The sequence below is a fragment of the Dendrobates tinctorius genome, unplaced genomic scaffold, assembly GCF_039654945.1.
Source record: "Dendrobates tinctorius isolate UK_male_01 unplaced genomic scaffold, ASM3965494v1 ptg000037l, whole genome shotgun sequence".
Classification (NCBI taxonomy): domain Eukaryota; kingdom Metazoa; phylum Chordata; class Amphibia; order Anura; family Dendrobatidae; genus Dendrobates; species Dendrobates tinctorius.
The window spans coordinates 20,818,694-20,835,189 of record NW_027361705.1 but is presented as its reverse complement, the minus strand read 5'-3'; the positions used below and the strand labels follow the sequence as shown (position 1 = coordinate 20,835,189).

General features: G+C 45.4%; 1 protein-coding gene across 1 annotated transcript in view; it reads left to right on the top strand.

The window, feature by feature from the left end:
- PTDSS2 (phosphatidylserine synthase 2) overlaps positions 1-16,496 on the top strand; it is a 96,073-nt gene that overhangs the window by 56,251 nt on the left and 23,326 nt on the right. The window contains exons 2-5 of the mRNA XM_073573891.1: positions 725-826; positions 8,910-8,992; positions 9,558-9,625; positions 11,785-11,919. Of these exons, the coding sequence (XP_073429992.1) occupies positions 725-826; positions 8,910-8,992; positions 9,558-9,625; positions 11,785-11,919 (388 nt within the window). The remainder of the gene's footprint in view (positions 1-724; positions 827-8,909; positions 8,993-9,557; positions 9,626-11,784; positions 11,920-16,496) is intronic.

Genomic DNA, 16,496 nt, shown 5'->3' with positions numbered 1-16,496 from the left:
GACCAGAATAGCCTTTTATCATCTATCCACTGGCCATGTAGTAACTGTTAGATCATTGTCAGTCTGCTGGCTCCCCCCTTATTGTCGGAGCAGAGAACTTGTGTAGCCCATTCTGTCCTAGCCACGAGCTGGCAGCCCGGAGGAGTTATACGGAACAAAGTCTCACGTGTGTGGTGACTGTGCGATGGGCTGCCCTTTGCTTGATTGAAGACCTGTGGTCTTGTGACCAGGGGAGAATGGGTGACCCAAGTCCCTCAGTTTGGGAGTCCACACAGATAAGATAGCTGCTGTCTCTCCCGATCCCCCCATTCACATGTCTTGGCTGAATGTTCATGTGCTTTCGTAGACCTAGAGGAGGAAGTCGCTGGCGAATGGCTCTGGCGGCAGCTCGTCTACTGAAAATGATCTTGTGTGAAAATTCATGCTATTCGACACTGATCTCCCCTGACATCTTCTGTTGGGGTGAATTGAGGGAATATCTTTACTATGTCAGCGGGTTTGGCCAACTTTAGGGGTCCAAAGTGTTATCACTTACCCAGTGAATAGGTGAAGACTGACTCGCACCAGAATACTTCTTTTCGGACTCTGCAGTCATAGATTCTCCACGACATTATTTAATGTGCTCTTGAGTTGTGTGTAATAAGTATGCAGTCCGATCGTTACCACATTGTAATGCATAACTTTTTTTTTTTTTCTTTTTCTCCTCTTCATGAAATGTTTATAGGAGGGCGCACACGTTAACCGTGCTATTTATCCTGACGTGTTCCTTGGTGTATGTCACGTTACTTGAAGAGACGCCACAAGACACCGCCTTTAATACAAAAAGGTAAAGCCTGTCCTGTTTACTGATTACTGCTCTGCTGTAAGCCCTGTTCACACGGATGTACAAAGCACCATATTTTGGTAAAAACACATTGCCGCAAACTAATTCTCGCCCCGAAGGATGATTTCCTCGATATTCACAACATTGCGGATTCTAGTTAGTTAATTTAGTGACAAAATGTACAATTGGTGGAGAGAGGTAGAACTTGATGCACCGTCGTCTCTATCAACCTGTATAAGAATAGGGAGAGAACTTTTGAGTAGTGATCTCTTTAGATCCCAGGCTGGATTATAATGACTGGTATGACCTGTATATAGAGAATCCAGGATGGCACCATATACATTGTGTGATGGTCACAGATCACCTCCTCCCCCTCCACGCGCAGGCACAGAGCATGCCCACTACACTGTACTATGGAGGTCCTCGAACATTTGAAGTCTGCAGCTCCTAAAAATCAGAAAATAAAACATATGATAGAAAACATGTTTCTTTTTCTACTTTGAATTACTACTTTTTTTTTTTAAAAGTATAGGTAACACATTTTGCAGTGGAAAGATTCGGTGTGAAACTACCCCGCTCTTCTGGATATCCATGCATGCTGTTGAATTTCAGCACACATGTAACCCTTTGGACTGCAAATAGTTAAATTTGCGGCCAAGACTGAGTGTCCCCAACGAGTTGGTGCAGTTTTTTTATGCTGTGAGAGGACGTACAAGAATGACAAAGATGGAAAGAGAAAAAGCTTTGAAAAACGCATATAACCTAATTTGGCTAATAGGTGCCGAAAAACCTAAAAAAAAGTATGAAACACTGATTGTGGGAAGGTAGCCTTTAGGGTGTGTGCCATGGATAACAGCTGAGTGTTCACCACTGGCACTGGGGATTACATTTTAGGAAACCTCGTCCATGCGCTGTATTGAAAATCCGCAGGGATAAGTGGCCAGTGCCGCGGATTGTATCCTTCTGAATGCTTATGTTTGTCCTCCCCCAGTAAAATAACACTCATGCTCTCCTCCGGTGCAGGCGTTGTTCTAGCCGTGTCAGCAGTCTCTTTCCTGGGGATCGTGTGACATAATGTCATGCCATCCCTGCTGCCAATCGGCGCTTGCTTCACTCTCCTCTCCTTCAGACAAATCAAGACGTCTGGAGGAAGTGAGAGCAGTCGCAGCTGTCGGAAAGCTTCGGCTGTCAATTACATAATTGCATCCATAGGCGAGGAGAGTGAAGCCAGCGCTGATGGGCTGCAGGGATTGCTTGACATAATGTTACCTGATACCTGGGAGAGCAAGTGCCAACAAAGCTGGAACGGCACCAGCACTGGAGGGGAGTATAAGTATTATTTTGCAGGGGGAAAAACATAGGGATTTAGAAGGTGATGTCAAAGTGGAAGACAACCCCTTTGAGAAATTAAAGAAAAAAAAAAAAAGAAGAAAGTGGAACAATAGGGAATTTTTAATTTCAAGTATGTTAGAAAAGTAATTTTGAATTTAATCCTAAATGTATATTTAGTTTCAGAGAACATCTGTAACGCTAGACATGACTTGATGGCAAAGTCCACACGTTACATACTCCTCTATGGCAGAGAAGGAATGAATGAAATAGAAGGTGGAGTGCAGATACTGATCAGGAGACCAGAGGGCACGGCGCAAGGACGGTCTAAGTGCCATAACATAACACGTGCTTCATACAGGTCATGTTACTCATTCTGCCTCTCCTGACAGGAGGAGGGTGGAGGTGGTTGTCTCGTTACTAGGAGGTTGCTATCTCAAGGGCATAATCTGTTGTAGGATATTATGAGTTTGCCTGGAGCTGAGGGATTACCTCTGTGCAACCTGTCAGGTAATTAAACTGCCACTGTATGAGGAATGTTGCTAAGCCATGCGGGTGCTGAGGGAGCCAGCAGAGCCGCCATTAATCCTTTTACCTGCGGAGGTGACACATTTGTTTAGAGCTGTATTCACACCACAACTCACCATGAAATAAATGTACAGAGGAGTCCATCAATGGGCACACAATATCAAGATCCATGCGCTAAAGTAGCTAGAAGCTGAATATAAATATATCGTATACATAATTTTATTCATATTTTTATTTTTGTTTCAGAAGGATTGACTTTAAAAGCAGCCACTTTTTTTCCTCCATAGAATGCAACGAAAACTTGTTTTAAATCATTTGGGAGTTATACACCTTTTAACGAAGAAAGTTAAGGGTCAGATTAATTATTCATGGTGTTTTTTTTTTGGCTTTTTTTGTCTGTTCATTTACTCCCTATTTTAATTTTAACTTCTTATTTTTTTCTATTCCCCTGTTTTGTGTTCACCATTGTTCGCTGGGTTTTTGGTTTCCAGATGTCTTTAACTGGTTTGTCAATTGCTACTTTTTGTGCAAGTGTCATCCATTCTTCTGCCACTCCCTGCAGTGTATATATGTACACCTGGTCATTCAGTCTTCTGCTCCTCCCTGCAGTGTATATATGTACACCTGGTCATCCAGTCTTCTGCTCCTCCCTGCAGTGTATACATGTACACCTGGTCATCCAGTCTTCTGCTCCTCCCTGCAGTGTATACATGTACACCTTGTCATCCAGTCTTCTGCCCCCTGCCTGCAGTGTGTATACATGAACACCTGGTCATCCAGTCTTCCTCCTCTTCCCTGCAGTGTATATATGTACACCTGGTCATCCAGTCTTCCTCCTCCTCCCTGCAGTGTATATATGTACACCTGGTCATCCAGTCTTCCTCCTCCTCCCTGCAGTGTATATATGTACACCTGGTTATCCAGTCTTCCTCCTCCCTGCAGTGTATATATGTACACCTGCTCATCCAATCTTCCACCCCCTGCCTGCAGTGTGTATATATGTACACCTGGTCATCCAGTCTTCTGCTCCTCCCTGCAGTGTATATATGTACACCTGGTCATCCAGTCTTCCTCCTCCCTGCAGTGTATATGTGTACACCTGGTCATCCAATCTTCCACCCCCTGCCTGCAGTGTGTATATATGTACACCCGGTCATCCAATCTTCCACCCCCTGCCTGCAGTGTGTATATATGTACACCCGGTCATCCAATCTTCCACCCCCTGCCTGCAGTGTGTATATATGTACACCCGGTCATCCAATCTTCCACCCCCTGCCTGCAGTGTGTATATATGTACACCCGGTCATCCAATCTTCCACCCCCTGCCTGCAGTGTGTATATATGTACACCTGGTCATCCAGTCTTCCTCCTCTTCCCTGCAGTGTATATATGTACACCTGGTCATCCAGTCTTCCTCCTCCCTGCAGTGTATATATGTACACCTGGTCATCCAATCTTCCACCCCCTGCCTGCAGTGTGTATATATGTACACCCGGTCATCCAATCTTCCACCCCCTGCCTGCAGTGTGTATATATGTACACCTGGTCATCCAGTCTTCCTCCTCTTCCCTGCAGTGTATATATGTACACCTGGTCATCCAATCTTCCACCCCCTGCCTGCAGTGTGTATATATGTACACCTGGTCATCCAATCTTCTGCTCCTCCCTGCAGTGTATATATGTACACCTGGTCATCCATTCTTCTGCTCCCCCCTGCAGTGTATATATGTACACCTGGTCATCCAGTCTTCCTCCTCCTCCCTGCAGTGTATATATGTACACCTGGTCATCCAGTCTTCTGCTCCTCCCTGCAGTGTATATATGTACACCTGGTCATCCAATCTTCCACCCCCTGCCTGCAGTGTATATATGTACACCTGGTCATCCAGTCTTCTGCTCCTCTCTTCAGTGTATATATGTACACCTGGTCATCCAGTCTTTCTCCTCCTCCCTGCAGTGTATATATGTACACCTTGTCATCCAGTCTTCTGCCCCCTGCCTGCAGTGTGTATATATGTACACCTGGTCATCCAGTCTTCTGCTCCCCCCTGCAGTGTATATATGTACACCTGGTCATCCAGTCTTCTGCTCCTCCCTGCAGTGTATATATGTACACCTGGTCATCCAGTCTTCTGCTCCTCCCTGCAGTGTATATATGTACACCTGGTCATCCAGTCTTCTGCTCCTCCCTGCAGTGTATATATGTACACCTGGTCATCCAGTCTTCCTCCTCCTCCCTGCAGTGTATATATGTACACCTGGTCATCCAATCTTCCACCCCCTGCCTGCAGTGTGTATATGTACACCTGGTCATCCAGTCTTCTGCTCCTCCCTGCAGTGTATATATGTACACCTGGTCATCCAGTCTTCTGCTCCTCCCTGCAGTGTGTATATATGTACACCTGGACTCTTTGCATAATTGCTTGCAACATTTTAATGAATCTTGTGGCTTTTACACTAAAAAGTCACAAAATATTTAGGCAAATGAAAGAATACGGATTAATTTTGCTAAATTGTTCAACCATGTGCGCCATTTTAAAGAATTTGGCACAAAAATCATCTACCAATACTACAAGAGAAAAATAAATGAATTTATTAGAAAAAAATATTAGTGTGGCCTAGCTCTTTAAAGGGGTTGTCCACTGCTCCGATAACCCCATTCTTAACCACTTCTAGCAAATGGCTGTTGTATTCACGTCCTAGGAAGGGGTCCTCCGGTGTGGCGGAGGCCCAGGAGCTGCGCTCCCACCAGGGCTGTGGAGTCGGTAAGCCAAACCTGCGACTCCGACTCCTCAATTTCCCTTACACCGACTCCGACTCCGACTCCCACACATATTGCTTATATTTAAGTGAAAAATTTATTGTAGTACAATGTGAACCTCAGACATTTAATCATTTTTATGATCCAATAATCAAGATGTTTAGATAGAACAGAATATATATTGGTGTACTACCCGGTTTTCATTCTTTTTGGTACAGATACGATATGGATAGACAGATATGGATAAATGGATAGAGCAGATTTCTAATCTGCTTTTGCTATTGAAAACATTATCTATGAGCTCAAAAACCTTTCAGGTGATGCAGTTTTTTAAAAAGATGATCAACTTTTGTAGCTGAAAAACGTATCCTCAAAAAACACAGGAAAAACGTTGTGTGTGAATGTAGCCTTAGATCAGGAATATAACAGCCATTTATAGGACATTTCATAACTTTCCCAAACTCCTTTGACAAAATATTCAGCACATCCTGCATTGAATTACTGTACCCAATGTATTATATATTTTAGGAGTCGGAGTCGGTCCATTTTATACCGACTCCACCAAAATGAGCACCGACTCCGACTCCACGACTCCGTCTCCGACTCCACAGCCCTGGCTCCCACCACACGCGGCAGCTACTGGTTCTATCAAATAGCCGCCACCAGTCATTGGGTTTTGGCAGTGGCTATTAACTATTTACATGCCACTGTCAATCTGTGATTGCAGCATTTAAGTTGAAAGAGCGCTGGCTCCAATGGCCCTCCCCTGTGACTCGATCATTTGGGATCAATGGATTACTATGTCAGCCAGAAGTTTGGTAAGACCCCCCCCCTCATCACTGTCATCTTGATCCTCCTATGAAGCTCAACTGTGTAGCCGGAGCACAGTGTATAGTATGTGATCACAGGTTGAAATCTCCCAAGAGGACTTAAAAAAAAAAAAAAAAAAAAAAAATGCAAATACAGAAATATGTTTTTAAAATGTAAAAACAAAAGTTCAAGTTGCCATTTTTAAAAATAATGTAATAAAAATAAAGGAAAAAACATAAGCATTTTGTATGTATTAGTCTAATATACTAAAATATGTAATGAAAAAAAACAAACTTAGGCTAGTTTCACACTTGCTTTTTTTTGCAGCGCGTTTTTCCCGCAAAAAAACGCATTGAAAAAACGCATACAAAAGCATACAACTGCTGCGTTTTTTTCAAGCATTTTTATGAGCATGCATGAAAAAAACGCAGCGTTTTTATGCGTTTGTATGCGTTTTTAGTGCGTTTTTACCGCGTTTGCGTTTTTTCCAACATTAGGTGGCCCCTCACACTAACCCAAACCATGGCTTTACTAACCCTAACCCTAACCCTGACCCTAACCCTGACCCTAACCCTTAACCAAATCATACTTAACCCTAACCTAAACCCTAACTAACCCTGACCCTAACCCTTAACCAAACCATACTTAACCCTAATCCTGACCCTAACCCTGACCCTAACCCTTAACCAAACCATACTTAACCCTAATCCTGACCCTAACCCTGACCCTAACCCTTAACAAAACCATACTTAACCCTAATCCTGACCCTAACCCTGACCCTAACCCTTAACAAAACCATACTTAACCCTAATCCTGACCCTAACCCTGACCCTAACCCTTAACAAAACCATACTTAACCCTAATCCTGACCCTAACCCTGACCCTAACCCTTAACAAAACCATACTTAACCCTAACCCTGACCCTAACCCTTAACCAAACCATACTTAACCCTAATCCTGACCCTAACCCTTAACCAAACCATACTTAACCCTAACCCTGACCCAAACCCCAACCCTAACCCTAAACCCCCTTAACTAACCCTAACTCTAACCCAAACCCCTAAATTCCATGGTTAAAAAAAAAAAACGCATATGCAAAAAAACACATACATGAGCATGCCAGTGCGCACATATGCGCATCCATAGGCTATAATGGCCATTTTTAGCGCAAAACGTGCGCATATGTGCGCATGCGCTTTTTTGCAGGGCCAAAAAATGCAACATGCTGCGTCTGGAAAATACAAACGCACACCCCAAAAAAACGCAGCGCATGAAAATCGCATACATGCGCTTACAAGCGCGCAGGTATGCGCACCCATGTTAAATATAGGGGAAAAAACGCATGCGCACATATGCGTTTTTTTCCAGCGCTAAAAAACGCAAATGTGAAACCAGCCTTAAACGCCCTAAAGAGAAAAAAAATAAAGTGGTAGAATTGCCTTTTGGTCACCACACCTCCCTAAAAAATGTAACAATCAATCAAAGCATCATGTGTGTGCAACATTGACATGAATAAAAATGTCTGCTCACTGTGCAAAAAGAATCAGAAACCCAGTCTGCCCCATCAACCGAAAAATAAAATTGTTACGGGTTTGTGAAAATGGTGACACAAATTTTTTTTTTTTTTTTCTTATATACAGTATCCTGAATGTGTCTTTTTTTTTTTTTTTTTTTTTTTCATCAGTTAAATAGAAACAAAATCTGTATAGAATGGCCGTTATCAGTCTGACGTGGATGATAACTTTGTTCCAGATGACTTTTACCGAATGATGAATTCTGTAAAAACAAAAACCTATGTCAGAATTATATTATTTCACCCCAGTTGGATTTTTTTTCCCCCATTTTTTTTTCAGTACATTATATGGTAAAATGAATGGCACAGTTCAAAACTACTTTTCATTCAGCAAAACAAAAAAACAAGCCCTCATACAGCTGTGTTGCCTGAAAAATAGAAAAGTTATGGATCTTGAAAGGAAGAAAACAAATCTCCTGCATCAGCGTCATTCCAGCGATGTCTGCACTGGAGCTCACCTGACGTTTGCAGCAGGGTTCACCTGACATAAGTGAGCCGCTGTGCTGACTCGCTTCAGACGTCTGGCGGAGGAGAGAACTGCAGCCCCTTAGCGACCAATGGTTGCGGGGCTCACGTGGCAGAGCAATATGTCACTGGAGACTCTGTGCCTACTTCTGTCCTATTTTGTAGATCCTGTACCATAAATCAGTGTGAAATCCTGGAGGACTCGGCTGCTATGAATAACTTTGTGCGTTTTGGCTCTGGAGATTTCCTGTTTATTCCTTGTGCGCAGGGAACAGGAGGAAGTTTGTGCTGCTGTCCCTTACCAGCCCTTCCTGACCTCCACGTGCTCTTCTGTTACACGTCATAAATGGCGGGTGACCCTTGTCCTCAACATCACACAGGCGACCACAGAACCTGTGCATGGCCGCTGATCTGTCCCTGGACGGGGGCTGTTCTATGGCAGCTTGGGGACTGCCAAAACCAGCAATGTCATTTGTATTACTGTTGTATATTTGTTAGATTATATTAGTTTCATAATTTTACTATCAAATATTTTTATTCTTGTTTGTATATTTTCTGATCTAATAACTCTGATCTATTTGTCCTAAGGTGCTCAGGTTTTTCCCATTGTGTATTTCCAGAGGAATTGTTGCCAGTATATTGGTTTTCTTATGTTTTGGAGTGACGCAAGCTAAAGATGGCCCATTCTCCAGACCTCACCCAGGTATTTTGGTGGGTGTCGGGTATTGTGGCTGAATGATGGGGGGGGGGGGGACCAGTAAGAATGAGTTCACAGCATGTATGGGAATGATGACATCATAAAGCTAATGTCAGAACTGCACAGCTCCATACTCTGCATAGTGGCCATTGTTGGGTACTGCGGGTCATCTCCCGTTGATGTGAATAGGAGTTGAGCTGCAGTACAGAGCTTTGTCCATGCACTGTGCCCTTCTAACATCTGATCAGTGGAGGTGCTGGGTGTCCAATCCTAATAACACCACCAATCTGGTGATGAGCTTTGTGCGCTGACGTCATGTCTCCGCTTTCATGGATTCCCTATGAATCCAGGAAGTCAAGTCTTTATTTGGAAACTGGGAGCCCCATAACTCATTGCGGATCCATACGGACCCACAGCGCTCACATGTTCATGAGCTGTTATGCTGCGGACAAACCCTGCCTGGCCACATAATGTAGGGGGTTACCTCCGCAGTTTGCTCCCACCTAGTAGACCTTTCTTTGGTCGAGCAGCGGAGCCGTGCGGTAACCGTGTCCGCTCTGATGTCTTTCAGCTTATTGGAGGTTCTGGCTGTGTGTCAGTGTGGTGTACGAGCTCTTCCTCATCTTCATCCTCTTTCAGGTAAGGCGTGAAAGTGCCACATCTCAAGTGTCACTAGGGTTTGTCGACGCAAATTTTTTTTCCTTTTGTACGTGTGGATTTCATCCTATAAACCGCTGAGACCGCCTTTGTTCCTCCATTATTTACACCACTACTTCAATAAGTGACCTGCCATTTATTGCTGCCATCTCCATTTGAAACCACCAGTAGTAGCCATATGTCAATCACATTTATTTTCCAGCATTGAGCACTACATATACGCAGTGTACTCTAGTTCTAGTTTTTAGAGGGCTGTTGGTGCCTATAAGGTTCTATGAAGAAGGGAGGATGGTCTCTGCCTCTAGCTCCTCCCCCCGTAGAATTTTATGAACACCAGCTATCATCTTGTATCTCAGTAATGGGAAAATCTGTACTCACAGAACTGTTTTTGAGAGCGATTAGTCCAGAAGAATAAAGAAGCCGATTTCTCAGATAAGATCTATTACACAGTTTATTTTTATGTTGCTTAGTGAAATAAAAAAAAAAAAATTTAAACTATGTTTACTCTGATTTGGGTTAAATTGTTTTCCCATCCGTAAATAGTGTCAATAAAGGCCATGGTAAAATGTAAGGGGTCATAAATGTGAGGCTGAAACCAGGTGGAAAGAATGAGACTGAGCTGCGGGATGGGACGCAAGGTGGGAGAAATACCATAAGTGCTCCCTAATATTTGGGACCAGTAAGAATGAGTTCACAGCATGTATGGGAATGATGACATCATAAAGCTAATGTCAGAACTGCACAGCTCCATACTCTGCATAGTGGCCATTGTTGGGTACTGCGGGTCATCTCCCGTTGATGTGAATAGGAGTTGAGCTGCAGTACAGAGCTTTGTCCATGCACTGTGCCCTTCTAACATCTGATCAGTGGAGGTGCTGGGTGTCCAATCCTAATAACACCACCAATCTGGTGATGAGCTTTGTGAGCTGACGTCATGTCTCCGCTTTCATGGATTCCCTATGAATCCAGGAAGTCAAGTCTTTATTTGGAAACTGGGAGCCCCATAACTCATTGCGGATCCATACGGACCCACAGCGCTCACATGTTCATGAGCTGTTATGCTGCGGTCAAACCCTGCCTGGCCACATAATGTAGGGGGTGACCTCCGCAGTTTGCTCCCACCTAGTAGACCTTTCTTTGGTCGAGCAGCGGAGCCGTTCGGTAACCGTGTCCGCTCTGATGTCTTTCAGCTTATTGGAGGTTCTGGCTGTGTGTCAGTGTGGTGTACGAGCTCTTGAAAGTGCCACATCTCAAGTGTCACTAGGGTTTGTCGACGCAAATTTTTTTTCCTTTTGTACGTGTGGATTTCATCCTATAAACCGCTGAGACCGCCTTGGTTCCTCCATTAATTACACCACTACTTCAATAAGTGACCTGCCATTTATTGCTGCCATCTCCATTTGAAACCACCAGTAGTAGCCATATGTCAATCACATTTATTTTCCAGCATTGAGCACTACATATACGCAGTGTACTCTAGTTCTAGTTTTTAGAGGGCTGTTGGTGCCTATAAGGTTCTATGAAGAAGGGAGGATGGTCTCTGCCTCTAGCTCCTCCCCCCGTAGAATTTTATGAACACCAGCTATCATCTTGTATCTCAGTAATGGGAAAATCTGTACTCACAGAACTGTTTTTGAGAGCGATTAGTCCAGAAGAATAAAGAAGCCGATTTCTCAGATAAGATCTATTACACAGTTTATTTTTATGTTGCTTAGTGAAATAAAAAAAAAAAAAATTTTAACTATGTTTACTCTGATTTGGGTTAAATTGTTTTCCCATCCGTAAATAGTGTCAATAAAGGCCATGGTAAAATGTAAGGGGTCATAAATGTGAGGCTGAAACCAGGTGGAAAGAATGAGACTGAGCTGCGGGACGGGACGCAAGGTGGGAGAAATACCATAAGTGCTCCCTAATATTTGGGAGCAGGCTCCTATAAAGAGCCGGTGACCTGTGAATGAATGACCGTGGAAAACCACGACCAGGAGATCCTCCATCACTGACACGTTTCCATGAAAGTGAGATGTGGGATTAGTTCCCATTTAGGAGGTGATGCTAATTGAGCTTTTCTCGTTTCCATCTGCGTCTTGCTTTTTCAGGGCTGCAGGATGGCCTTGTTACTGATATCTCTCTGATCTTTGCAGACTGTACATGACGGGAGACATTTCATGAAGTTTATTGACCCCAAATTGGGAGTTCCTCTACCAGAACGAGATTATGGCGGAAACTGCCTTATCTACGATCCGAATAATAAGACTGATCCTTATCACAACCTATGGGTAAGCGGAGCTGCAGGGAACGCTAGCCAACTTTTACACAGAGTTTTACAAACTTTATATAGGTTAAAGTTTATTTTAAAGGGTCAGTCTCATCACTTGTAGCCTCCTTATTATGGAGCCGCTGTGTCTGCCTTATTATGGAGCCGCTGTGACCTCACTTGTAGCCTCCTTATTATGGAGCCGCTGTGACCTCACTTGTAGCCTCCTTATTATGGAGCCGCTGTGACCTCACTTGTAGCCTCCTTATTATGGAGCCGCTGTGACCTCACTTGTAGCCTCCTTATTATGGAGCCGCTGTGACCTCGCTTGTAGCCTCCTTATTACGGGAGCCGCTGTGACCTCACTTGTAGCCTCCTTATTATGGAGCCGCTGTGACCTCACTTGTAGCCTCCTTATTATGGAGCCGCTGTGACCTCACTTGTAGCCTCCTTATTATGGAGCCGCTGTGACCTCGCTTGTAGCCTCCTTATTACGGGAGCCGCAGTGACCTCACTTGTAGCCTCCGTATTACGGGAGTCGCTGTGACCTCACTTGTAGCCTTTTTATTACGGGAGCCGCTGTGACCTCACTTGTAGCCTCCTTATTATGGAGCCGCTGTGATCTCACTTGTAGCCTCCTTATTACGGGAGCTGCTGTGACCTCACTTGTAGCCTCCTTATTACGGAGCCGCTGTGACCTCACTTGTAGCCTTTTTATTACGGGAGCCGCTGTGACCTCACTTGTAGCCTCCGTATTACGGGAGCCGCTGTGACCTCACTTGTAGCCTCCTTATTATGGAGCCGCTGTGATCTCACTTGTAGCCTCCGTATTACGGGAGCCGCTGTGACCTCACTTGTAGCTTCCTTATTATGGAGCCGCTGTGACCTCACTTGTAGCCTCCTTATTACGGGAGCCGCTGTGACCTCACTTGTAGCCTCCTTATTATGGAGCCGCTGTGATCTCACTTGTAGCCCCCTTATTACGGGAGCCGCTGTGACCTCACTTGTAGCCTTTTTATTACGGGAGCCGCTGTGACCTCACTTGTAGCCTCCGTATTACGGGAGCCGCTGTGACCTCACTTGTAGCCTCCTTATTATGGAGCCGCTGTGATCTCACTTGTAGCCTCCGTATTACGGGAGCCGCTGTGACCTCACTTGTAGCCTCCTTATTATGGAGCCGCTGTGACCTCACTTGTAGCCTCCTTATTACGGGAGCCGCTGTGACCTCACTTGTAGCCTCCTTATTATGGAGCCGCTGTGACCTCACTTGTAGCCACCTTATTATGGAGCCGCTGTGACCTCACTTGTAGCCACCTTATTATGGAGCCGCTGTGACCTCACTTGTAGCTTCCTTATGGAGCCGCTGTGACCTCACTTGTAGCCTCCTTACTATGGAGCTGCTGTGACCTCACTTATAGCCTCTGTATTACGGGAGCTGCTGTGACCTCACTTGTAGCCTCCTTATTATGAAGGCGCTGTCACCTCACTTGTAGCCTCCTTATTATGGAGCCGCTGTGACCTCACTTGTAGCCTCCTTATTACGGGAGCCGCTGTCACCTCACTTGCAGCCTCCTTATTATGGAGCCGCTGTGACCTCACTTGTAGCCACCTTATTATGGAGCCGCTGTGACCTCACTTGTAGCTTCCTTATGGAGCCGCTGTGACCTCACTTGTAGCCTCCTTACTATGGAGCTGCTGTGACCTCACTTATAGCCTCTGTATTACGGGAGCTGCTGTGACCTCACTTGTAGCCTCCTTATTATGAAGGCGCTGTCACCTCACTTGTAGCCTCCTTATTATGGAGCCGCTGTGACCTCACTTGTAGCCTCCTTATTACGGGAGCCGCTGTCACCTCACTTGCAGCCTCCTTATTATGGAGCCGCTGTGACCTCACTTGTAGCCACCTTATTATGGAGCCGCTGTGACCTCACTTGTAGCTTCCTTATGGAGCCGCTGTGACCTCACTTGTAGCCTCCTTACTATGGAGCTGCTGTGACCTCACTTATAGCCTCTGTATTACGGGAGCTGCTGTGACCTCACTTGTAGCCTCCTTATTATGAAGGCGCTGTCACCTCACTTGTAGCCTCCTTATTATGGAGCCGCTGTGACCTCACTTGTAGCCTCCTTATTACGGGAGCCGCTGTCACCTCACTTGCAGCCTCCTTATTATGGAGCCACTGTCACCTCACTTGTAGCCTCCTTATTATGGAGCCGCTGTGACCTCACTTGTAGCCTCCTTATTATGGAGCCGTTGTGACCTCACTTGTAGCTTCCTTATTACGGGAGCCGCTGTGACCTCACTTGTAGCCTCCTTATTACGGGAGCCGCTGTCACCTCACTTGTAGCCTCCTTATTATGGAGCCGCTGTGACCTCACTTGTAGCCTCCTTATTATGGAGCCGCTGTGACCTCACTTGTAGCTTCCTTATTATGGAGCCGCTGTGACCTCACTTATAGCCTCCTTATTATGGAGCCACTGTCACCTCACTTGTAGCCTCCTTATTATGGAGCCGCTGTGACCTCACTTGTAGCCTCCTTATTATGGAGCCGCTGTGACCTCACTTGCAGCCTCCTTATTATGGAGCCGCTGTGACCTCACTTGTAGCCTCCTTATTATGGAGCCGCTGTGACCTCACTTGTAGCCTCCTTATTATGGAGCAGCTGTGACCTCACTTGTAGCCTCCTTATTACGGGAGCCGCTGTGACCTCACTTGTAGCCTCCTTATTATGGAGCCGCTGTGATATCACTTATAGCCTCTGTATTACGGGAGCTGCTGTGACCTCACTTGTAGCCTCCTTATTATGGAGCCATTGTGACCTCACTTGTAGCTTCCTTATTACGGGAGCCTCTGTGACCTCATTTGTAGCCTCCTTATTACGGGAGCCGCTGTCACCTCACTTGTAGCCTCCTTATTATGGAGCCACTGTCACCTCACTTGTAGCCTCCTTATTATGGAGCCACTGTCACCTCACTTGTAGCCTCCTTATTATGGAGCCACTGTCACCTCACTTGTAGCCTCCTTATTATGGAGCCGCTGTGACCTCACTTGTAGCCTTCTTATTATGGAGCCGCTGTGACCTCACTTGTAGCTTCCTTATTATGGAGCCGCTGTGACCTCACTTGTAGCCTCCTTATTATGGAGCTGCTGTGAACTCACTTATAGCCTCCTTATTATGGAGCCACTGTCACCTCACTTGTAGCCTCCTTATTATGGAGCCGCTGTGACCTCACTTGTAGCCTCCTTATTATGGAAACGCTGTGACCTCACTTGCAGCCTCCTTATTATGGAGCCGCTGTGACCTCACTTGTAGCCTCCTTATTACGGGAGCCGCTGTGACCTCACTTGTAGCCTCCTTATTATGGAGCCGCTGTGACCTCACTTGTAGCCTCCTTATTATGGAGGCGCTGTCACCTCACTTGTAGCCTCCTTATTATGGAGCAGCTGTGACCTCACTTGTAGCCTCCTTACTACGGGAGCCGCTGTGACCTCACTTGTAGCCTCCTTATTATGGAGCCGCTGTGACCTCACTTGTAGCCTCCTTATTATGGAGCCGCTGTGACCTCACTTGTAGCCTCCTTATTATGGAGCTGCTGTGACCTCACTTATAGCCTCTGTATTACGGGAGCCGCTGTGACCTCACTTGTAGCCTCCGTATAATTGTTAATTATCTATCTGTTGGCTGATCACTGCTACTCTAGTGGCCCCTACAGGGGAGATGCAGTATTACACACGGCATTCATCATGAGGACCCGTCTGTGACACATGGATGCTCCACGTGGACTCGTGCTCCTGATCAGTTTATACGGCCGCACACTAAGCACAATTGTTAATGGGGTTTTCTCAGCTTGTCCTTCTATCCAAACTCCTCCTCCTTTGATTACAAATTATAAAATGTAAGTGTTACTCACCATCATCAGGTCCAAAGCTGCATCTCCACTGCTCCTCTGGTGATTGTTTACAAGCTGCAGCAATGATGACTTGTCAACGGCGCTGCAGCCAGTCACTGGGCTCAGTGGCTCGTGCCAAGGTCATTACAACCTGCAATCAATCGGAGGAGCATCGGTGGAGATGCAGCTCTGGACCTGGAGAGGGGAAGTGACTCCTATTTATTTATCTATTTATTTTTATTTTATGGGAATGAAGATTTTAAATGAAAAAGTTGAAAGGGGAAAAGCCTCTCTAATGTATGGAGATTCATGACACCATAAAGGGGCTCCCAAAGTTAGTTCAGCACGTATACAAGGGATGTGTGGGCAGTGTACTATCTCTGGTGGTCTCCCTCAATGACACACTCTGCAGCCACAAGACCCCTGACTGAGTAATATCTGTGGGACTGACTGAGAATGCCGCGTACATCGGCGATATCCCGCACTTCCATGGACTCCGACTGGCACAAATTTTGGCTTTCAGTTTGCGGCTTCATTGTTTTTATATCTTAGATGCTTCTCTTGTTGAAGTACAATTATCAGCATTTGATTAGTTTTTACCCTTTATATTGACAATACTTCTGCAATTCTTTCTTCTGGATGTCCCAAACACTCTGAAGGGGCTTCATCAGATGAGAATAACTGCAGGCGGTAAAGGGACTAGACTGCCGA